This window comes from Aptenodytes patagonicus, chromosome 5 (genome assembly GCF_965638725.1).
Source record: "Aptenodytes patagonicus chromosome 5, bAptPat1.pri.cur, whole genome shotgun sequence".
NCBI classification, from domain to species: Eukaryota; Metazoa; Chordata; class Aves; order Sphenisciformes; family Spheniscidae; genus Aptenodytes; species Aptenodytes patagonicus.
In genome coordinates this window covers 73106578-73130788 of record NC_134953.1, presented here as the reverse complement: position 1 = coordinate 73130788, position 24211 = coordinate 73106578, and the positions used below count along the sequence as shown (strand labels likewise).

The window sequence follows — 24211 nt, the reverse complement described above, 5'->3', positions numbered from 1 at the left end:
TATTCTCAATTCTCTCTGTTGCTTTCATTCTTATGCAAGTTTGAAGTTCATAGCGCAAGCTGGGCATGGACTTTCTAAAAACCACATTGCAAGTCATGTTGGTCAGGCAGGGCTAGAAAACCATTCTAAAAAATCCCGGAAAACAGCATTCAGCAGGGCTGTCTTCATTACTGCAGCTTCTGGAACTGCAGTCAATTAAAGCGTAGTGTCAAAAGGCAAAAACTCCTCAGTAGACACTGAAGACCGAATAGACACTCTCTGCACCTGACCCTGTCCCAGTCACAGATAAAGCAAGAGCAAGAAGGAGGGAGCATACTACTTTAGCAGAAAAAGAAAAGCTCTAGCTTTGGCTAGAGCTCCTCCACACTGAAGCACAGTCTGACTGCTAAGAACTAGCTGGAAAGGAAAACAGATTCCTCTCTGCTGTGGAGGAGTATTTATAGATGCCACTATAGCAGGGGTTAAATAAAAAGCGAGAGAGGCAGGAGATGGCTCATTCTGAGATATTCCAGAAATAGACTAAAGCACAACACGTGTTAAGAGAACATGAATGTACATAGAGGTCCAGGATAAAATACCAACAAAACCAAACATAATTCAATCAATATAAACTCTTCAGAGTGTTAAAGATTAAGCTACTTTCACCTTTTCTTAGTTTAACTAAAAGTGACATATTTAGGAAGGCAAAAATAAGCAAAATAATTAGAAATTTTACTTCAACCTCTTAAAGACCCGTAATAGTTTTGATCGGGAAGCGTCTTACCTTTCTCTGATAAATGGCAATCCAATCTGTAGTTGCAAACCACTTGTGATTCTTTATGTCATTTACACCATTCTTGAGATTTCCATATCGTTTGGTCAAATCTACCTGGAGTAAATTTCTTAGAAGATCCTTTAGGTCTGAACTGAAGTGTGATGGGAACCTTACCTAAAAATATACATCCACAACATTAAAAACAATACACAAATTTGATTCTTCCCCCTGTGACGTAAAACAACGTTCACACAAAAGGAAACATTGGGGCCATTTTCTATTCTTCCTCTAAAAACAGATCAAGTAGGAATGCATGAAAAGAGATGATTATTGTTGCACATGCATTTGTTTCTCAGAGCCTTTATCAATAGTACTACCTTGTGCATCTACCATTTTTTGAACTGAAGGTTTCTAGATCTGACTCAGTTGAGGAAAACCATTAATTTAATGTAATAATGATAAAAAAAGCTAAATTTAACTTGGTGTCTTACTAACACATCATCATCTCAAGGCATTCTCAACTATTTTCTAGGAACAAATTTTTATATTATATATTATATTCTATATTATATATTCACACATGCACCCAGGAGATACAGTATAGTATAGCATATATACAGCATATAAATATATAGATATGCTCTGAAATAACTGAACATTCAGCAATCATATATGAAAATTCAATCTGGAACTTTATGCTGCACTGTAATCTGTTTCTGATAACTAAATACACCAACATCAAAAGTCTTACATAAATAACGCAGCACTATTTGAAGATAGCACACGAGTGGCTTGTCAATACAATTAATTCAAACCTGGCTAAGAAATGTATTTGAAGATGATTTATGGGATGTAATTACACAGGGTTTTACTAGCAAAGAATCTGCTGGCACCATCTGAGATGGAAGAGAATAGAAAGGGGAAGACAACAGGCAGAAAGCTGTATTTGTCATGCCCACAGTCTCAGCGTTTGACACGCCCTACATTCAGCTGATCAGTTATGATGTAAATGCAGAACATGGAATTACTTAGCATAAAAACGTTGCGAAATCAAGAGGTCTGATAATCAAGGATACTGCTTCAGTTTACCTGTCAATATGGCTCTATTGTAGTACATGAGAAATTCACAGGTTTTAATGAATGTAATACCTAGACAGCTAAGAAGTAAGGAAATACTAACGCCATTTTTTAAGTAGAGAACTAAGTGCATGAGGCAGATTAAATGAAAGACTTAAGGTTATAAAGGAAACGTACTGCTAGCTGAGAACTGAATGTTAAAGAGTTTGCAGAGTTCAAGTCCAGTGCTGTTTCTGCAACCATCCATCCATGGACTCAGTAAAAAAAGGTGGATGATCAACAGTACAAATGTCAAGCAAATGAGATACAACTGCAAAAAATGCCCCAGTTTTTTTAGTTTAGAAGATAAATATTTCTTCAAAAACGTATCTTCGTAAATGAATTCCCACATATTCATGGAGATAGCTGAAGGGTCACAGTATTATAGCCTTTCAAAGAGCAACCACCTTCTTGATTTAAGTAAGGTGCTAGACAGGAATCAATCTCACCGCAGTGTAGCACAGGGCCCACTGAGGCACTTCCCTTGATTAGAATTACAGAAGTACGAGGTGCAGCACAGCATGTGTTTATGTAGGGACAAGGAAGAGAAGAACCATAACAAATCAAGTGAGCACAAAGAGACATGAAGAGACAACACTGGCTGGCAGGAGAAACAACAGAACGATCACATTTTCATGCTATCTGGCACACTAAGAGATATTCATGGCAAATAAAAGGGAAAAGTTGGAAACACTTTATAAAAATTGCATATAACAATGGAAGCTGAACAGAACATTAGACATGTCTTGAACTACAGGACTGCAGGAGTAAAGAAACCTACTATGAAATACAGAAACTCTTTAGAGCTTCTCAAAAGCTGCAAAAATATTTCTAGAAAAGAAAATAGCTAGGCAAATTAAGCATACAGCTAAACAGTTGTTAATAGTTGTTGGATCATTTTTATCCAAGCATAAAAGGACATAATACCACAATGTCTGTAAATTTAGTAACTTGCATTTTAAATCTGAAGGCAGGGAACAGATTTTTAGAACTTTGATTTTTAATATTACTGAAACAATGTCTGTACTTAAGAAGTATACATTACAAACTTTTCCCATATTCTTTCCAAATTGCTCACTGTCTAGTAGCCAGTAAATCCTGCATCTACTCCAGACAAAAACCAGGTTCTGCAAAGACAAACTACTGCATTTGCGAAAATACACAGAGCCTTCACTCACCTTGCCAGACACAATCTTCTCATAAATTTGAATGGGCTGATCTGCAAAGAACGGGGGATACCCAGCTGCCATTTCATAGATTAACACTCCTAATGCCCACCAATCCACTGCCTTGTTGTAACCCTGGATAAAATGAGAAATACCACTGTTAGTACATTTCTAACATAGTTTAAGATTTTCAATATATATCTATGGAATACAAAGAAAGCCAATGCATTATTGCTTGTTTAATACGGAACTTACAACCTAGTTCAAACCAAACTGAAGCTCACAGATTCCAACAGCAATATCCTTAAAACCTAATAGAGTGATGACAGTGAAACATTTTGCACACATTCCTGTGCTGAGTTTCAGTGATGTCTTTACACTGATGTGACAAGACTCTCTAAGTGACAGAAACGGGCACAATTTAGTTAGTTATTTAAAATCAAAATACTCTTGTTACAGAATGATTGAAACTTCTTTCAAAGCTTAGGGAAAGTTCATTAAGTATAACAACACTTCCTATATTGTATACCATCACCTTTTTGCTTGATTATCCGCATTTCAGAACATTCATTTTCATATTTACTAAACTAGCTACAAGAGCTTAAACCTTTAGTTAATTAGCTGTTAGAGAGTCATTTATGATCTGGTCTTTAAAGCCTGAACATAAAATCATTAGTAAATCCTATTTAATATTTAAAAAGACAGAAAACCCCACCAACCCCATCCATTTTATATGCGTTCTCTGAGATCTTTTACAAAGCTCAGGGCTAAGACTCAGTCCTTCCTGAAAAATCTACTATGGAGAATTTGTAGCCAACACATTGCAATTTCTTCTGCTGCTTTAGCTGCATAGGGGCACAAAGCTGCAAATAATGAACATTTTCTCCCCAAATAAAAGTATTTTTGGTTTACTTTTAAAGACCTGCAAAGGGTATTTAATAAACCACCTACTAAGTGCATAACTTAACGTTATGCATTATGATTGTTTATATCATAAGCAGTTTCATAAACTATAAAGATATTTTTCCTTTGCAAAACATGAAGGGCTGCAGTTGAACAGCTATATGATAAATAATATTTCTTCTATGTTCAAACAGTTAGTGCAAGTACTAGACACAAACTGATCAACGGTAAGCTTAGACTGCAGGTACTTTATGTGTAAAGCCAGTAGTTTGTCATGTTTGATTTCACGTAAAGTGCCTTAAACCTGAAACACTCTGCAACTAGTTATTTAATGACTACTGATTCATCCAATATGCAGTTCTTGTTACCTCTGGAGCTCCTGTTCTAGTCTGTTAACACTTCAGAACGTAATCACTCAGATCTACTGTTCTGATAAGGATGCTAGTTAAATAACCCGATTACAGATTCTTTAAATCCATTTTTCCCCCTTCACAAGTTACATGGCAAGCATATGTAGAAAGTTCTGTACGGTTATGAGAAAATCTGAGTAAGTAAGTAGCTTTGGAGTAAGTTTTAGCATACTAAAAAATACTTACAATGCAACGACTGCATTTTGTGTAATTCTTAAAGAGTTGACTAGTCAAGATTTGATTTTTGGAAGTATCAGCAATTGTTTATCCCTCAGAGTTTAGTAATTGGGTGATAAGTTCTAACTGCATCAAATGCATGGCTGAATAACAAGACAAAGTACCTTGCTGAGAATTATTTCAGGTGCCAGGTATTCTGGAGTCCCACATAACGTCCAAGTTCTTCCTTTTACTCTTTTTGCAAAGCCAAAGTCCGTGACCTGTCATCAGAAGAAATAAACTGATTGTAAGTGCATTTCTACAACAAAATTTAAAATTAAGTAATTTTGAAATATTTTGGAAAGCTATTTTACACAGAGGAAAAATTTGTCTCAAATCACATAGTATCATATAGTCAGATGTGCCTTTAGTAGCCAGTCCTTCTGATAGTTCTAATTCAGACAGATAGAAGGTTTCTTGTGATAAAATTAATAAATAACACAAAATACGTATTTTCCCCCTGACGCAAACTTCTATTTATAATTTAAAAAATCAGTGGGAACTATGGCTTACTAATCTTCCACATGTACTGCAATTATATTAATAATTTTTCTTATACTTTTCACATCAGACTGTTTATACTGCTGAAAGTTTAAAGAACATGAATATGAACAAGATATTTATCTTTTCCTTTAGTTAACAAATGAATCACAAAAAGGGTCAAGAGATCCGCCAGTCTTGTAAATTTAGAATTTTATTGCAGAAGTGTATAAAGATTATATGTAAAATTAGTGTGGGAATAAGAGAACATAAAAGAGGTCTTCCAGTAACTTCGGATTCTGAACGTCTTTGAAAGCATCACCAGAGTCAAGCTTGTTTATTTGAGGACTAGGGGGGAAACGTAGCAGTAACTGTATTCACAAATGGCAAATTCTTGGCCATTACAAATTCTTCATTCCACTTGTCATGTTTTCTGCAGTAAGTTTTCAGAACTCTGTATGCGATATCATCCTCTCTGATTTCTCCTGGACCGTATTGTGGAATACATACGGAAGCCAGGGAGTTACATATGAAATTCTGGGATCAGTTTCAAGCTATCAAGCCTATGCTTGTTTGGAGATCCGCTTCTTTTGTTTCCTCCTTCTTGGTATCATTTTCAACCCATTCCCTCAGAAAACATACTGTACAACAATGATAATCATTGCTAATTGTACAATAACCTGTGCTGTTGTTTCTGATACACTAGTGTCACAATTAAACAAGCCAAACTCTAAAGCATAAAGGCAGCTTTTGCTTCATTTTTGGTAGAAACAACAGCAATCACAGCTGCAACTGAACAGAGAGGGTGATGTGCTGACTAGGCAGACCTGCTTCAGTCAGCAAAGAATCATTTCTGTGTTTGTGAATGCCCATCAGTCTATGTACAAAGAATACACTGCAGACGGGGGACAAACGGTAATGGCTTTAAAATTCAAAAAGAAAAGGAATGTAGTTTCTAAACAAAATTTAGTTGGAGCTGTAGTACCAACATATAAACACAACCCCCCCTCTCTGTTCAGAAGCAGAAATGAACCAAGTTCACATGGGAAGAGTGACTGCTGGACTCATTATCATTTGCAGTTTGCCCACCATCACAAAAACATACTGTTCCATATAGAGAGTCACCAATTCTGGAGTAAGCCGTTCATAGCTTTACATTAATGGTGCTCCCCAACCACATTAATAGAGCTTGTATTTCTCTTCTCCCTACAGTGTTACTTTATTCTCCATGCCAAATTATTTTACAGTTATAAACAACATAAGATACAAATCCTTTCCACTTCTCTTGAACATTTTTATTATGTATTTTTCTGTTAGATTCTGCTATGGCAAAAGGTGACACAATGAGGAAAGAAGAGCTTCTATAGTTTAAGGACTGCAAAGCATTGCAGAGTGCTTGTTGCTGTCTACCACCTTCCCATTTGCCATTTAGATCAAAAACATAAGAGCTAAAAGGAAGATGAGGAGGTGCCGTGAGAGGCTGTTGTAAAACCAAAGTTGTTATTTGCAGCACTGCAATTCTGATCTGATCTCAACTCAGTTCTTACTCCAGATGTGCTGAGAAGGTTAGGACTCTCCAAGGGTGGGATTCATCTGACTGAAATTAAGTACTGTAGTGTTGGTGTTGACATCTAAGCTGGTTATCCTGAACTACTTATATAGACAATGCAGAGAACCAGACTTTTAGGGCACTTTTCGTCTTGTTCTAGGGCAGACGTATAAAATAGGTCAGATGAGCAGAGCCATGTAATCACCTGCTTCTCACCACAGACCCCAAGGGAAATCTTGACAACTCGCTCAGCTGCAGACAGCTCCATTGTGCATACTTAATTTCAGTCAGAGGAAGTACAATCCAATGGTTTTAACCATTACTAAGCAGCGGGGCATTTTAATGCTCCCTGAATACATGCTAACATGACAACCAGCTTCAGACCGTTTATTCTGAACACATTTGCTAGAATTACTTAACCCTACACTGTAAGACAAGACTCCACTCCCTAAATATATGAAGAATATCATACCTGGATGTATCCTTGCTGATCAATTAAAAGATTTTCAGGCTTTAGATCTCTGTAGATGAGGTCTAACGAATGGAGGTACTCAAATGTTAGCACTATCTGAGCTGCATAAAACCGTGCATGTGGTTCACTGTGAAGAATTAAAAGAATATTAAGTACCCCAATACTATGCTAAGATACTGAAACAACCATGTAACTGCCAGGGATAGACAAATTCAGTATCTTTTAACTGGTTCTTTTACTGTGTAACAAGGGAAAAAAAAAAGCAAACAGCAAACATTTTAGAACTGATACACTCATTCCCTAAAGTTAATTTAAGTTTTGCAGCTAAAATACACATGCAAATCAAGATGAATGTATCCCACAATACAGAGCTTAGACTTTAAATTTTACTTTTAGAAAGTATCATCAATTTCAGTGACAATATGCATAGGAATTCCAAGATTCTATCGTGCATAGATCATGAATGCCTACATTAACTAACTGAAAAATAAGAAGTAATTACAAGTTTTTCATTGTCTGACTAGTTTAAGTCCACTGAAAGAGGGGCACTTACCCCTTCAGAATGTTTTCTTCAATGCTAATGAATTTTATAAAACCTTCTTCCCAAATTAGCAACATAAGCCTTTTTAAAGGAATAATGTCATTAATACTCTTACCTGAACCTTCCGATTCTTCTTAGATGTGAAAACATTTCACCACCAGGAACATACTCCATTACCATGTATAAATTAGAATTGTCCTACAGAAGCAAGTAAACACATGCAAATACATATTAGACATGCTATAGTCTCTATAATTCCTACCTACAGTGCATTTTATTAAAGAATGAAAGTGAGAAATTGTAGCCATCCGATGACCTTAACAAATACGAATTATCACAGCTAGAAATTCTCAAAAAAGCGCAGACACGATAAAAGGAACATCATATATCTCAAGAAATCTATTTTAAAGTAAATTTGAATGAAGATAATTAGTGAGTTCCTGATACAGAATGGTGTGTAAGTGACCTGAAGGAAGAGAGGGTAAGATGCCTACTGCAAGACAAGACCTTGCACTCTTAAAAGTTCAGAATTGACACCCTGAGGTATTCTCGTCTCCCCCAGCCCCAGCCCCAAACCTCAAAACTAAAGATTAAGGTAGAACATGTTTGTTCATTTTAAATGGTATTAAAAAAGAAAAAAAAAAGAAGGAAATATATAAAGGACACATATCACTCTATAAATTAGGAAAATACCCAATTTCTTTACAGACTGACTAGCACATACAGTCATGAAATTAGAAGCTAACCTCAAAGTTCTTTCCTTCATGGTTAAGACTGTCATTAAGACCTGCCTCAGGTATAAATCTCAAACAAAAAAATCTGCAGAACAATTACAAATTTACCATTCCATATATATTGGTACAGAAATACATCCTTTGGCTTCTCTCAAAAACAGAATGATGCCTAAAAGCTCCCTGCTGTACAAAAGCCGGTTTCCCTCCAAAACAAGGGAAATCTTTAAGAGTTCAATTCAATTTAATTTTTATTTATTTATTTGGAGATATCCTTTCAATCATCACCTGGTGAATTGGGGTGTATGCAAGTGTGCGCACAAGTGCAGGAACTCCTGCTCAAGACCTGGCAACAGTGCCAAGTGAAGCATCTTTGAAAACAAAAATACTTAAACTATTTACTGTAAAAGTTAAATGTTTTAATATCTAAAGTTTGAGCACGCGCTTCCCTGAAACTCAAACAACTTCTTTCAAAATAATGATTACCTTAAAAGAATACTCCAGTTTTACAAGGAAAGGAAAGTTCACCGCTTGTAATATTCTCTTCTCATTCAGTGTGTGTTCTATTTGCTTCAGTTTGACGACCTAGGAGAGAAAAAACAATCTTCAATTTAAGTATGACATTTTATAGTTGGTGATAAATTTTTCAGTGTAAAACAATTAGTTGAAAGCAAGCTTGTAACTTTACAGATAATGAAAAACCTTATGGATTACTAGTACAGTAACAGTGCCAAGAGAGGATTAAAAAGTCTAACGACATTTTAAAGAGTAATACTCATGCAATACAGTTTGCAGATAACCCTAGAATAGTGTTTCTTACTACATGCTGAGTATACAAATCAGTAAGGGAAACATCTCTTTACATTTTCTTAAGAATTGCTTGCGTTTGTAAGGGAGATACTTCTGCAGGAAGATGAAGTTCAATAAAATCCATTTGATCTTTGGACCCTTCGCTAAGAAAGGCAGGAAATTGTGTCAGACATTTAATTATGAACTTTGTTATGTGTGAACAGGAGTAAACTGACTTATTTTATATAGCTCACACATTAGTGAGGAGAAGACTAAGGAGAATACAAATTCAAAATTTCCATTCTTATAAACGATGGTTACTTCCGCCAGACCTTTCAATGGGTTTTGCTTTTCTGCTTAGCAAACCGCTTAGGAAAAGTATTAAAAAAAATTAAATGCTACCTTCCTGGAATCCATTACACTGTTAAGCTGTTAACAAGGCAGCAAGTGGCAGACCTCTGATTATTGCTTTTTCTCAGAAATTAACAATTGGTTTCCTTGTGTTAAACCCCAACACTGCACAATCGATTCTCTCCATTTTACTTAATCCCTGTTGCACAATTTATCTATACCTCATTTTGAGAACGGCATGATTTCCAAGTAAAGTTACTTTTTCTTTTTCCCCCCATAGGAAACAAGGAGAAAATGTACAAGTGTGATCAAAACAAGCCTGTTTTTACATGTTCGGAAATCAAATCTAGCTGCTATAAATAACAGATAAGCAAGATATTCCAACCCTGACTGAAACTGTGTTTAAATTTAACTTTTAGATGCAAAAGGTAGTACCTATAAAAAAACACTACTGATTTGAAATAAGTGTCATACAAAAGAAATAGCGAGTTAAAAATATTAAATCTCTTTTGAATCATGGATCTTTAGGGACCAAATAAAAATTTTGCTCAAATCAGCTCATTTGTGGGAAGTGTTCCCTTCATCCCTAAAAACCTATGGCACTGGAATTCTTGGCCATCAAAGCGAGCAAGCTAAGGTTTTAGTTGGATATTGTGAAGCGTTCAGCTGCAATGCTAAACAAGACTTTACCACCCTTCCTGCATCTTCTGCTGGTTAGATACCGGAGGGTGATGGCAGCAATACCACAGGCTGAAGCTGCTGTTTAACACTTCATAATATCAAACTGGAGCCTCAGATAACACGGCTTTGCTCACATTTAAGCTCAAGCTCAGGGCATGTCCAATGACAGCATCCTGTAGGTCAAATGATACCTCTTAACGGCAGATTGTCCAACAATTTGTTTGTGTCTGAGCTTTTATTAACAGTATTTTCTTTCCAAAAACAATTACGTAATGAAACTAGCCACGCAATGTTATGTTACGGCCTTCCTAAATCAAGGCAGACAAATAAAGGAATAACAACCCTACACACAAAACTACTGGCTGCATCAACATCTATTACTTTTTTTTTCATATCCTGATAAACCAAGCATAAGATTGGATAACAAAAGGACACACAATATGCTTTTTCTTGTTTCAAGTAAAATGTAAATGAAAAATTATAGGCAGCCTGCACATTGTCTAATTGCAGACAACTGTATGTTTTCTGTAATATACAAAGCGACAGAAATGTGTTCTCCCTAAACCACCTCCTATTTTTTTGATCAATTAATATAAGTTACTAATATAACACTAATACATTTCTAATAGAATACATAAATATATGCTAAGTTGAGTTGAAAAAGCGTGTATTTTATAAAGGAACACTTCAGACTTCTGATTATAGACAAAATAATCTAATTTTCTAATAGAAGACTGATACCTGGATGCAAACATCTTTAATCCTGTGAATCTTTTACTGCAAGTCCAGTGCAATCATTGAAAATGTGAATTTTTGCTTTTACCAGGTAATTTTATAGCTATAGCTTTCCATTTTATTTTCAACTGAGAGGTAGCAATTTTTTTTTTTTTTTAAATCCTCAGACTATTTTTATGGCAGCTTTCTGAAGTAAGATCTAATTTCCTATATTGCCCCAATGACAAGGACTCAGCCATTCATGAAAAAGGGTTCAAAGAAAAAACAGTTGAAAATCTGAAATTTGTCGATGGGCTCTCCGTGCAGCAGTGGGGTGCTCATCAGACCTCGTGTTACAGCAACGCTCCCAACAGGATGCCACCAGCCATACTTGAGGTAATGATGAGGTAAATTTCCACACGGGTGGAAATGGTCTGGGCTGTCTTTCAGTTGGACTATGTTGGAAGGTCTTTTTATTTTAATTGGATTTTTTTTTTTTAAATAAAAGTCAGAAACCATTGTTATAGGAGAATGCTGAAGTTGCAAAAAATTGAGCTTTTCCAAGTAAAAAAATAACGCCAGAATTGATGCTAAAAGGTAAGTTTATTTTAGTTTCTTCTTGTCTGACCATTGTAAAGCAGTCTTTAATTAAATGACACATTATTCAAGGTCCAGGACCCCAAATCACATGTAAAGAATACTGGAACTGCAACTCAGGGAAAATGGTTTGATTATGTCACTGCCATAGTTCCATTATATAAAATTACTCAGGAATGTAATAATGCTTAAGTGCAAGAGTCCACAGTGAGGCAACGCTGACTTTCATTTTGTCAGTTGCTGATTAAGTTCTCTTTGCCAGATTAATAGTTTCTTACTATGATCTTTGTTATACAGCAGCAAAGTTATGTATAGTGTCTTAGAAAGTAAGAAGAGCTTAGAAGTGACTAATCTAAATAATGTACTTCTGAAAAACTTCTCAAAACCATTAAAAACTATTTGTACTGATAAATTCCCTAAAAATACTTCTTAGCATTCTGGAATTCTGGAATTTATTTAAAATTCAAACTTTATCAAATGACACCACTTACTTAATCTAAGAGTAATGAACTGTTAAAAAAAGTGAGGCTGGAGTAACAATACAGATTCAGACTACAGCACTTAAGTCTTCAACACAGAAAATGTCTATTGTGTGACAGCTGTCCTGAGAGAGAGACTACTGTTCTATCTATGCAGTTACTATAGATGCAGCAGGTTTATTACATAATTATGCATACAAAAAGTAATACCTCATGGGATCAGGAGTGTGGAAGAAATTATTTGTGCAAACAATTTGTTAAATTATGGTTCACAAATGAATATTTTGAGAATTTCTGATTGAAAGAGTCTTCCAGAATTTTGAGCTACCCTGCAAAAGTGTATTTATTTATTTTAACTACAGTACTTCATTTTGCTTTTGCCAAAGAACATATAGGCCACCTTACAAAAGCTAAGCAAAGAATTTAACTGATAACATTTTCTTAATGCCTTGGACACTACTTAGAGCCTCTTCAGCCTGCCATTAATGTTATTGGCTGTTGTAAGAATTCTACACAACCCCAACAACTGAATCTGCTGGCTAAAAAAAGAAAGTCAACTGTTTAAAGTATCACCAGTATTCAAGTGCAATATGCAAAAGCACAGTAAGTGCAACAAAGTTTAGCCACAGTTACCAGATCTTTGTACATCAAACTCTTTTGTACCACAAAAACCACTATAAATTACACCAACCTTCTGTTTGTCCAGTATCTTCATAGCATAATACTGTTCTGTGGATTTATGTTTCACCATCATAACTCTCCCGAATGATCCTGTTCCAAGGGTTTTTTGCCTCTCAAAATCATCTAGGCCAGCAGTATTCTACATGTACAAGGATATAATGACATTATTTACAATTTAATACCCAAAGACCATTTTAACTGCATGAATTGAATTCATTTATGAAAGAAAATTGAGTAAAATTACATTTATCAAAGACAACTATAGCCAACTACACTGTTGTTATAATTTCATGCCTATCAAATTTTAATAAGAGATTTTACATTGCACTCATTAAAACAGAAAAAGACTTAACTGAATTGTATCAACATTTCTATAGTTTGTCCATACAGATGACATGTTCAGCCGGCTGAACATGAGCCGGCAGTGTGCCCAGGCGGCCAAGGCGGCCAATGGCATCCCGGCCTGTATCAGAAATAGTGTGGCCAGCAGGAGCAGGGAAGCGATCGTGCCCCTGTACTCAGCCCTGGTGAGGCCGCACCTCGAATACTGTGTTCAGTTTTGGGCCCCTCACTACAAGAAGGACATTGAGGTGCTGGAGCGTGTCCAGAGAAGGGCAATGAGGCTGGTGAAGGGTCTGGAGAACCAGGTCTTATGAGGATCGGCTGAGGGAACTGGGGTTGTTCAGCCTGGAGAAAAGGAGGCTGAGGGGAGACCTCATCGCTCTCTACAGCTCCCTGAAAGGAGGTTGTAGCGAGGTGGGTGTCGGTCTCTTCTCCCAAGTAACTAGAGATAGGCCAAGAGGAAATGGCCTCAAGTTGTGCCAGGGGAGGTTTAGATTGGACATGAGGAAACATTTCTTTACTGAAAGAGTGGTTAAAGATTGGAACAGGCTGCCCAGGGAAGTGGTTGAGTCCCCATCCCTGGATGTATTTAAAAGACATGTAGATGAGGCGCTTAGGGACATGGTTTAGTGGGCATGGTGGTGTTGGGTTGACGGTTGGACTCGATGATCTTAGGGGTCTTTTCCAACCTTAATGATTCTATGACACATGCTTAGTAAGAAACATTTAGCAGTAAACTGATCATGAATTTAACATGCAGATAAATAACCCCCTCATGCTTCACAAACAAGAATATTAGAACATGCAAAAACCCCCAAGCTCTAGAGACAGTTCTACATGAGAGTTGTCTGGAGAGCATATCACTGAGTGAATTTTCACAGATATTCATTACCATAGCATTTCAAATGCTGCTTTAAAAACAATAATGACCCTTCCTCAAAAACCCAAACCCCCAAGTTCCAGTTTTAAAAGATTTCTCTCTAACAAGCTCCTTAACCTGCCCCCAAGCTCCATGCAGTAGACTTAATACCCTTAATTCCCCTTAATACCATGGGGGAAATTATTAACAGGGTAAATTACAGATGTGCCAACACCTAGTGTTATAAAAAGCCAGTTAAAACATGCCAATAGATTTTGAGTCTTGTCATGTTGATGGTGAACATCATTCTCAGTAAGAGAAAGCTGTTGTTCAGTATGGGCATTTCATCAGCTCAAATCTGGAGAAGAACTGAGTCTTTGCTGGTGAACTTCAACGACAAAACTGACATTAAAAATGGAAACTCCTTTTAAAATGGCATTAAACTTATTTCTGTTTTCTGTGTTGCTCATTACAGACTGATAACATTATCCAAAAAATGCAATAGAGAAAATTATTGAACGCTTAAGTAACTCATACCTGAGGGGGGCTTTCCCATTTTCTTAAAAAGTCTTCTTTGGCTTTGGCTAGGAACTCTTTCACTGAAAACACACACAAAAAAGTACATTTTAATTAATGTAATTCATCATGGATGCAATGGAGATGCTTTGTTAACAAAATATGTAAACTACATTATCAACTTCTTTCTTCAGCTCATAATATGCTATTTTACCATGTATGAAAGCAAGCACCAATGCCTCTAGAACTTCTACAATATCTCCAGGTGATCTCTAAGCTTTCTGGAGTAACTACATCATTCTACACAAATGACTTGAACTACATCAGCTCTAATAACTCACAATACTGTACACGCAAGCAGGCTTTAAGGTGATGTAAGACGTTCTTAATTCGACTGGGGAAAAAAACACAAACACCTGACATATTTATAAATAGCCATTCCACAAAGATAACCTTTTAAATCTATTCTTGTTAAATAAGTTATACTTTCTTTCAACTGATTGAGTGTAACGTCAATCTCATTGCTTTTTCCCCTCATCACCTTTATTTAAAGGCTGTTTGCAAGCTCAAGTACCAAATGGACGGCATTACTGCAAGCAAAGACAAAGCACAGGGCTACGATGACACTGCACATTAGGCATGCCCACAGTCAGAGAATATATATTTTTAATATTGATTTTCCATTGAAATTGAAGGAATGTATAATAGCAAAATTCTGGATGACCATTTAAAATGTGCACCAGCATATTTTGTTCAGATCATCTTTCAGCTGTTCTATTTTTTGAATATCAATTATCAGCCCGATCAATGCAGATTACTTAATGCACAGTCATAAACAGGAGGTGTTTCAGACATTGCTGTGGTTCTGAAAGAGTCACAGAATCAAGAAGAAAATATCATACTGTTTTTGTGTTATCTGAATCATTTCACATAATATAACGTTAATAACAGTGGATTTTCTGTACTGCGATGTTCCACCACAAGCAATTTCTAAAAATACTCAGCAACATGCCGAGATTATTCTGGTCAATATCTAGAAATATATGTTTTAGCAACTGTATTTTACCTTCTGACGGTCATAAAAAATTAGGTTTATAAGGGGTTGTAAACAATCATCTGATGAATCAGAACTTTTCTGTACTTTTCCTTTTCAGAGAATACTAGTGTCTACACAGAAAACTTTTCAAAAATTCTCTTATCACTCTTCTATTACCAGTACAGTTACAACAGCAGTAAAAACAATGGCAGCCCTGGAGAAGACCGGTTGTGAATTTTTTTGTTTTCCTTTTTTTCCCCCCTCTCAAGTGTGCTATGGGACTCAACTATCACAAAATACTCAGGGGAGGTTTATGGCTCCCGCCGTCACTGGCTCTGACGGAGCAGCATCAACATAATGGAAATTTCAGAAAAATTGTCAAAAGTTCTGGCAGACCTCAAGGTCAGAAAAGCGTTTAAAGCATGATACCCACTCAGTAATTTTTTTTTTTTTTAAGAGAAACAAGCAGTATCAGAGAGGAGGAGCATATTTATTACCCTAAACTTACGGTTAAGTAAGAAAAACATAGTTTATATCAAAGGAACTATTTTAAATTGGCATTAAAACTCACTGAGAGATAAAAATATTGTAGTGGGTAATCAGTAAAACATTTGACATATTTATCCCGTGTGGGGAAAATATTTCCACTGTTTTTAAATTATGGGGGTTACTCATGTAATGACTTTTAATGATCCTAATTTGAGAAAAGGACAGGATTTCCTGTAGCGTTAAATAATTTCTCAACACAAAAAAGGGAAGCTAACAATGTCCAAATTCATGCCTGATGATCCTTCTTCCATCAGAAGAACAGAGATGACTTGATGAAGTGATGACTACTGATAAAGTTTTTTAAACATCAATTTATGTCAAAGTAGCACGAACGTTATTTTCTCTTAATGACAAGAAAAAAACCTAAGGTGATCATTAAGATTACCAAAAAGCTGAGCCTTCAAACTTCAGCGGCTGTAGCTTAGAAATGAACATTAACTTTAACACTATATAGCACAACCAAAACATGAAATAACTGGTCTCATTTTTTTTATGTTATTACAGTATATATGTCTTAAATATCTCTCATGCTATCTCCATTGTTCATATAAATAAATATTTTAAGTTTCCACATATTTTGCACTGAAATATAATTATTCAGTATTTATAAAAATATACAGTGACATTTACATGTAATCATCTTTGTCTCTGTTCTACTTACGGAATAAAGAATGCTGTTTATGAAAAAAAAGTGATCCAGCTGGAAATATTCAAATTGTGGAAGCATGAGAAAAATCTCTCATTTCTAGAATATCAATAAGCCACAAGCTCTCCTTCAACGAAACTTCTACCTTAATCTAGTGCACTTCTGCTCTCTTTTCTTGGAGAGCAGCATTGAACATGTATTTTCAAAGTAAAGCTACCTAATGGCACTCATTTATCTTAAAATCGCTATCTTTTAAAAATGATTTCATGTTCTGTGGTGTGTTTTATTAGAATTATTTTCTTCCTAATGAGAAAGTGGGTCAAATTGTGCCCAGTTCTCATTTTCAGAGGTCACCTGGGCTCCTTCACCACAACACAATTCAGCAGGTGATTTCAAATAGCATTTAGGCAACTGAAGTCCATACACTTCAGTCACTTTGAAAACAGGACTTAGAATTTGAAACGGGATAGGTACTTTTGAAAATTATATCTCGATCACAAAACATTAGCTCTTGCTACAGGAGAACACATTTCATTTCTACTTTTCAAGCACAGAATCAAAATTCACGCCAACTGGACAGTAGTGGCCACTGGTATTATTGTGATGATGCAAACAAATAGGTTTATTAGATGATGACTTAGAAGTTTTCCTCAAGTGCACATTTTTAGCCACTTCACATTGTTACGATGTGACTCTTGTTTGCTTTTCTAGTCTTTAAACTGTTCCTAGCATCTGTGACTTTGGGCACTAATGAAGGAATGAGCATACCAAAAGTCTCTATAGGTTCCCCAAGGGTTTGCAGGAACAATCACCCACACAGATGAGATGATGAAGAGAGGAAAGAAAGAGAAGAAAAAAAAAGTTTTATGCATTTCCACAACAAACACATAGAAAACACAAATACATTCCACCCTTTCCCCTCCCCACTCAAGAACGGACCCTGTAATAAAGCAGACCTTTCCCACACAGACAGAATGACTCATGTTAAATCACAGAATGTTTGAGCAAAGAAAAGAGGGAAAAAAAAAAAACCCCAAAAGCAGCTAAATTCAGTATGAAAAAAAAGATGATGCATCACAGAAATAAGCACAGCTTACAAAACTTCAGGAGATCAAGTCGGCATCTTTAATAACTAATCTATTCCAAGACACACACACCCAAGGAACTGCTGCTAACAAAAGTGTATCTATCTTCGTCGCAGCATGCTGGATCACAATAAAACCTGTAATCGGGTGATCTTCCCACTACTTAGCACTTTGTTCCAAAAGACAGCATGTGTGAATTGCATGGCATTTGGTGGATAGCACAGAAATGGCAAGCAGTCTCCAAAAAAAATTCACAATCAAATTTCAGTCCCATTACCCAACAGCAGCAACAAAACCCCTTGAAAAGTCTAAACTGCACAGCTGAAGTTGCTGTATGCAAACTGGAATGCATATGGGAATCCTGTATGGTCACCATACCAGTATGATTTAATTTTGTAAGACTGTCAAAAAAAGAACCCAGGAAAGAGATGTTGATATACAGGTTCCCATAAGCACTGAAGAGCAAGGATCACTCATATATGGCTGAGCAAAGTGAAGATGAGGATGCAAGGAGCATATGCAAAGGCCAGCGAGCAGACCCTATTCAGACTGGTTTCACTGATATAGCAGAAGCTGGAGCGAAGGAGCTGAAACTAAAGGAGGAAAAGCTGTTGCTCAAGAAAGGAAGGTGCTGGAAGGAGAGGGCAAAACTCGCGTAACAGCACTGGCGCCACGAGGGCCACAGAAGTGGTCAGAACAACTGGACGCATCAGGAAGGACACCAGCTGGAACTGGAGAGGAGACACCAGCGGTCCAGAGATTAGGTAAGCACAAACACACAGCGCACACCTAGCTCTTCATGACCAGCAAGAGCAATTGTTGGCAGGAGAAGCAAGTTTTATGCAACGCAAACACCCAAAGCATATAGTAGGAAATCTGGGGAGATTCAGAAAAAGGTAGTAAGAAATGGGGTAATGGCCAAGGAGTTACAACTGAAAGACTTGAAGCAGTTTTATAACTTCTGCCCGCTTCAGTTCAAACCCTGGTCAGAAGAAATGCTACAGGTGCATCCACAGCTGGACAAGACATAAGCTATCCCCTTGCGTATCCCAGGTGGCATGAGACTGGGCCTGCGGAGATCTGTACTCGGAACCAAGGCAACGTGGTGATAAGCAGGAAAGCCTGCTGGAAGAGATTTCTAAGGGAAGTGGATCTCAAGATCCAGAAGTTCCTAGGTAATACTGACATACAAGGAGATATTAAAAAAAAAAAAACCCACAACACAAAAAAAAACCCCAAAAAACCGATCAAGAAACAAATGAAAAAACCCTACCACACACAACCCCAAAAAAACCCTGAACCCACCCCCAAACAGCAGGAGACTTGTTATCTAACAGTATATTCACACAACGTACACCACTTTTGTTTGTTTTATCGATTAACTTTTGTATGAAAAATCAGCAAGCTTATAAAAAAAATTGTTAACAAATGGTATGTGAGTACTACAGAGTACTCTGGCCTAAAATACAGTTTAAGAGCGAGTGAATCAGAGGAAAGCTCCTGACAAAAAATTAAAAGGTTTAGGACCTCTCAACTGCAGGGGTGCAATGACAGCAGAGGGAAAGGGGTCACAGATGGAGCAGTCCTGAAGAGTTACCATGAATTACTTTGCCTTTCTCCCACCTCCCACGTGCACTGTATTTGTTATTCTCAAGCACATCTCCCACAAGAGCCAGCAAGCCAGAATTTTTTTGGGGGAAGGAAAAAAAAAAAACACCCAACCGAAAAAAAGTATTTGGATAGGATTCATGGCAAGAAAGCGAGAACTAAACTGATTAAGACTAAACATTGGGCACCACTACAAACCCCCATCTGCTGTGCTAAATGCCAATCTCTGCTTGGTATTTAAAATGCCCTTTATCAAAATACAATTCAATTTCTGTTCCAAAACTGTAATATAATCACTTGAAGTCTGGAATTAAATGGGCTATTTAATTAAATCTCCACATTTCATTTAATGGAAAAATAAATATGTATGAAGAGATTCTGGTAAATATATGTGTATATTGCATTCTTATAAAAACAATTATTTATAGCCTTAAACGTTATCAAGATGTATATAGTTGCCTCAGTGAATCCTGTGGTTCTGGTACCACATCTCAGAAGCAAGTGAGAAGCGTACGATTCAGTTCTAAGTCCCACTCTTACACCATTAACCTGTTGTCTTAAATATCTTCAAATTTCTCTTTCGATTAGCAGGAAAAATATCACAAGGCTTACAGCAAGATTTTTCTACCCTGGCAAGTCTTTGAAAATACACACAACTAAGTGTTAACACACTCAAAGGAAGTAGCCTGAGCACCAGTTAACATTTTAATAGCTGGAAAACTCTTCAAAACACAAACTAAAGCGGTACCATTGAAACAGACCGTCAACAAGAACAAAACACTTTGTTTCTCACAATATGAAAACAGTGGGGGGAAAAAAGTCCAATATGATATAAACCTGGTACAGGGCAAGTCAATCTTGTCTTAACATTGCGGTGAGACACACTTACTGGCTCTCTTGCGGAAAACCGACCAGCGAGAATTTTGTCTTGTTTCTGCTCTAAGAGATGCAAAGTCACAAAGGCTAGATTAATAAAACTCTGCATCAATTTAGTATCTCATTTATCCCATTTTTTTACTTTGAGAGCAAGGTTTTGATCTTATATTTCTGTTTAAACATTAATTATGTTAAAAACCGGTGATGCAGAGCAAACTCAAACCCCACTGCAATGTATAAGAACCTTCAGTTAAAAAAAACCCGCAAAACATACGGAGCAGTTCTGAAAGACCTTACTTGCTGGAATACAAAACCTGAAAGTTCTTAGTAAATGAAGGGTCACATAAGAATTATTAACTGCATACAAGTTTGCTATTAAAATGGAAGTGCTATTAATTAATCTAATTGCACACTGTAAACACTTCTGTGGAATACTGGGAAGGACTGGTAAGAAGCGGAGAAGAGAAGGGCATGGAAAAATCATGGAGAAAAAGGGAGAGGAACAGGATTAACAGTAAATTAAGAGGAATTACAGCTGCAGTGCCTAAAGACTAGAAGACAGCACTAGAATCTGATTTTTGGGGGAGCACATTCAGGAATTAATTTACAATGTGCAGCAATTGTAAAATACAAATTGTTCTCACCCATTACAACTCAAAATTTGGAATGCAGGCAAAATCTTATTTTAATCCTGTCTGCGATTTTGAAGTCTTGAGCTAGACAGTATTTTGTCAGTCTTATAAAAGCAAATTTGCAACAGTTAAGAGCTCTACAAAGAGCCCATCTTTTCTTATTTTTTTTTTTTCCCCTTAATTTTCAGTGCTACAGGCTATAACTTTAAGCTGTAAATTAAACAAAGCTGAAGTCTTACTTAATTTTTACCTCTTTACTTGGCTGGCTAGACAGCAACAGCCTGCATAAGAGATGTCACAGATTTAGACAAACCAAAACAGGGGCCAGGTTTTCAGCTATCAGAGATAATACCTATCTTTGTTGAATTTTGAGCAGTAGATACTCTACTGCACACAACTGCCACAGTCAGACTGACTTTCTTCTCCCTTCTTCTATTTTTATTAGAGATAACAAAATCAATTTTATTTCCAAATCCAATTTTCAGTCTTTCACTCTTATTCTTTTTCTTAAATCATAAAGTACTGGTCCATACAGAGGCAGTGAACCCTGCTAATGCCAAAAGTACAACGTAACAGAGACCGCTCTGGGGAGACAGGACTGAACCCAACTAACACCAAATCACCTAAAAAGTGAATCCCTGAAATTTTGTTTAAAAAACCCCAAACGTAGAATGTAAATCAGTAAATTTATTCAGTCACAAACACAGTCAAGTCTTGTATTAGCTCTGCTCAGCAGAGTTGTACACACATATATGTCCCAATTCAATCATTTTCCACCAAGAGACATAAAACCTCTGCTTTCTTAATCTAAAAGAGAATCCAGACCCAATGCTCATCTAAATTTATAAATTAATGTACTTCATTAAAAAATGTGACTCCTTCCTCAAGACACACACAGATAAATGCTACATTTTCCAGTTACACCAAAAGCCTCTCGTCCTCTCTGCCAAAAAACCTGAAACAAACAACCAAAACCTATGAACCAAGCTGGGATTTATTATTCGAATCCTAAATTATTGATTATATGCAAGACTTCCTCAATGCAGACAAGCAGAATAGCTTCATCTGAACATCCAAGCACATGACATGGCCTGAAGTCTCTCGCAGATTCCTGGTGGGTGAGAGCTGTTCCATCCCTTTGGGCCTTTTGGTCCTTCAGGGTGGCACCTCTCTTTCTTGCCCAAGCTTTCCTTTCAAATTAAAGCATTATTAGCAACCTTTTGCTGATTGATTAGAGTTGATTTTTTGTTCCAGTTCTCCAAAATGACCAGTTAGAACTGGCATCCAGTTAGTTCTGGAATATGTTAAAACTAAGCTTTGGCCTAAGGAAAGGAGTCTCTCTCATACCTTCCTCCTGCCCTTGAAGTGTTCATTGAAGGGAATTATTCCAGACTGCCAGAGACGACACATTTGTAAATCTGCTTCCTCTCTTGCAACAATCCACATGCTTTGAGGTTTAAAAGTCCAAGAAATAACAGTTTGGTTTGTTAGGCTGCAGTTCAGTGTTCAGTATGGGCTGGTACAAATACAAAAAAACCCAGTCCTGTCCTTCCACAGTCACTGCCTCTTCTCTATCACGACCTTCCTTGAAAGAGCAAAAGCATCCTTGTGGCTGACTGCCAAGCCAGGTCAGGGAATTAGGCCAGATTAAAAAGGAATGGACAGAAGGCAGGGGAGGACAAGGGAAGCTTATTTTAACCCACAGCAGCTCCCAGTTCTTTTCATCACATGAATGCTTCTCCTGGGGTGAGGGAAGGGAGAGGTGGGGTGGAAATGGGCAAATATGTGGGGCCGGAGAACTGCTCCTTTTCTGAAGGAGTGCCAGTTTGTGCTAGTGTAACGTGACCCTGAAAGTATGGCATTGGACTAGGCTTCTGAGAAATAATTCTAGTTTTTAGTTATTAATTTTCAATTATTGTATTAGATAATTAATTCTATTAACTTAAAATTTTAAATTAATAAATTATAAGTTTAATACAATTACTTTCAAATGCAGTACTTAACACTCCCTACATATAAAATTAGCTCATACAGAAAAGGTTATGTGAAGAAATCTTAACAAGTAAAATCCTCAACTATCATACGTTGATGTGCTTTGCAAGCAATTAGGAATTAAGCTTCATTTGTGCAGTACCACCCTCTACAGTTGTAGCTGAACTTTATCCAGCAAGTAATCCAAAATGTTGCAACTACCACAGGACCTACAGTGCAAAAGACCGCCTTCCTGTGTGAAATATAACAGGTATTACTTTACAAAGAAAACGGAAAACTGTGTGAAAATTGTGAGAATTCAAACACCTCGTTTCTGCAGCGCATATATTTCCATGGTTACTGGGGGTGGGGGGGGGGAATACATTTTAAGAATGAGTTGAAGAACAAAATTTTCTAGGGCATTACTATAAAATATCTTGTAAATGTATCACATTCTTGAGTAAAGGTTTTTAGCAAATTCCAGTAGTTAAATACAAATATACAAAATAATCAGATTTTTCTCTTACAGTCAAAACCACGTACCAAGCAAAATGTTTACGGCACCTGCTGCAGTTTTCCTCTAGTTAAGCTATCCACCCCTCTGCACTGTTAAGACACTGGATAACACCCACCTTCCTCTCCATATTATTGCCTCACCTTCCCTCTTTGTAAAAGTTCAGTGACTAAAGAGGATAACGTATTACTGGGCAGCTATCACTGAGAGCATGTTTTATGGTTAGATTATTAGAAACAGTAAGCATAAATCTGCAGGTAGTTGATCTGATCTGCATATTGACTAATAAATTCCCTGTAAGCAGGCAATGCCTCTCATAATACTAGATACACTCATGCACAAGTACCCTTTTCTTCAGAAGTAACCCAAGTTTTAATAAACTGATTTCTTCCTTATGCTCCAAACTAAACAACTGCAGGGGCTGTTCACTGTATAGATGCATTTTACAAGTTACTTGAAAAAAGCAACTCCTGTGTTGCTTTTTCTTTTTTCAAATATTTCATACAAGGCATCAAAATAACAGCAGATACGCCAATCTTGGTTTAACTGCACTCATGTCCACATCTGCTTCCCACAAAGCTACTTTATCCCAGCCCTCGCATTAACAAAACTACACAAATTCTGATATACATGAGCTGGGATCAGCAAGACATCTTCACAGCTGTCAGGGTAAACCAGCAAAAGAGATCTTCATCTCTTTGCAAGATTTGAGATTCTGACACATCGCTATACTGACGTATCTCCCGCAGAACACACTTTCAATATTTACAGGAAAGGGTTGCCTGCAGTAACTAGCCAAGCAGGAGAAGTTCATTTATAACTTTAAATAGCAGAGAGACTGACTTCCTGAATAAGGAAGTCTTATGTAAATAAACACATTTCACAATTCAACACATTGAGGGAACAACAAGTTTTTGTTTGCCTCAGGATTAGGGCAGGCAAAAAGT

At 36.8% G+C, this 24211-nt stretch overlaps 1 protein-coding gene across 4 annotated transcripts in view; it reads right to left on the bottom strand.

Annotated features, from left to right (window-relative positions):
• PRKACB (protein kinase cAMP-activated catalytic subunit beta) overlaps positions 1–24211 on the bottom strand; it is a 76382-nt gene that overhangs the window by 6575 nt on the left and 45596 nt on the right. For all 4 annotated transcript variants that reach the window (XM_076340508.1, XM_076340507.1, XM_076340509.1 and 1 more), the window contains exons 2-9: positions 14369–14430; positions 12641–12769; positions 8825–8923; positions 7723–7805; positions 7067–7193; positions 4691–4786; positions 3049–3171; positions 764–928 (exon numbers count right to left, since the gene is read on the bottom strand). In XM_076340508.1, coding sequence (XP_076196623.1) covers positions 764–928; positions 3049–3171; positions 4691–4786; positions 7067–7193; positions 7723–7805; positions 8825–8923; positions 12641–12769; positions 14369–14430 — 884 coding nt within the window. The remainder of the gene's footprint in view (positions 1–763; positions 929–3048; positions 3172–4690; positions 4787–7066; positions 7194–7722; positions 7806–8824; positions 8924–12640; positions 12770–14368; positions 14431–24211) is intronic.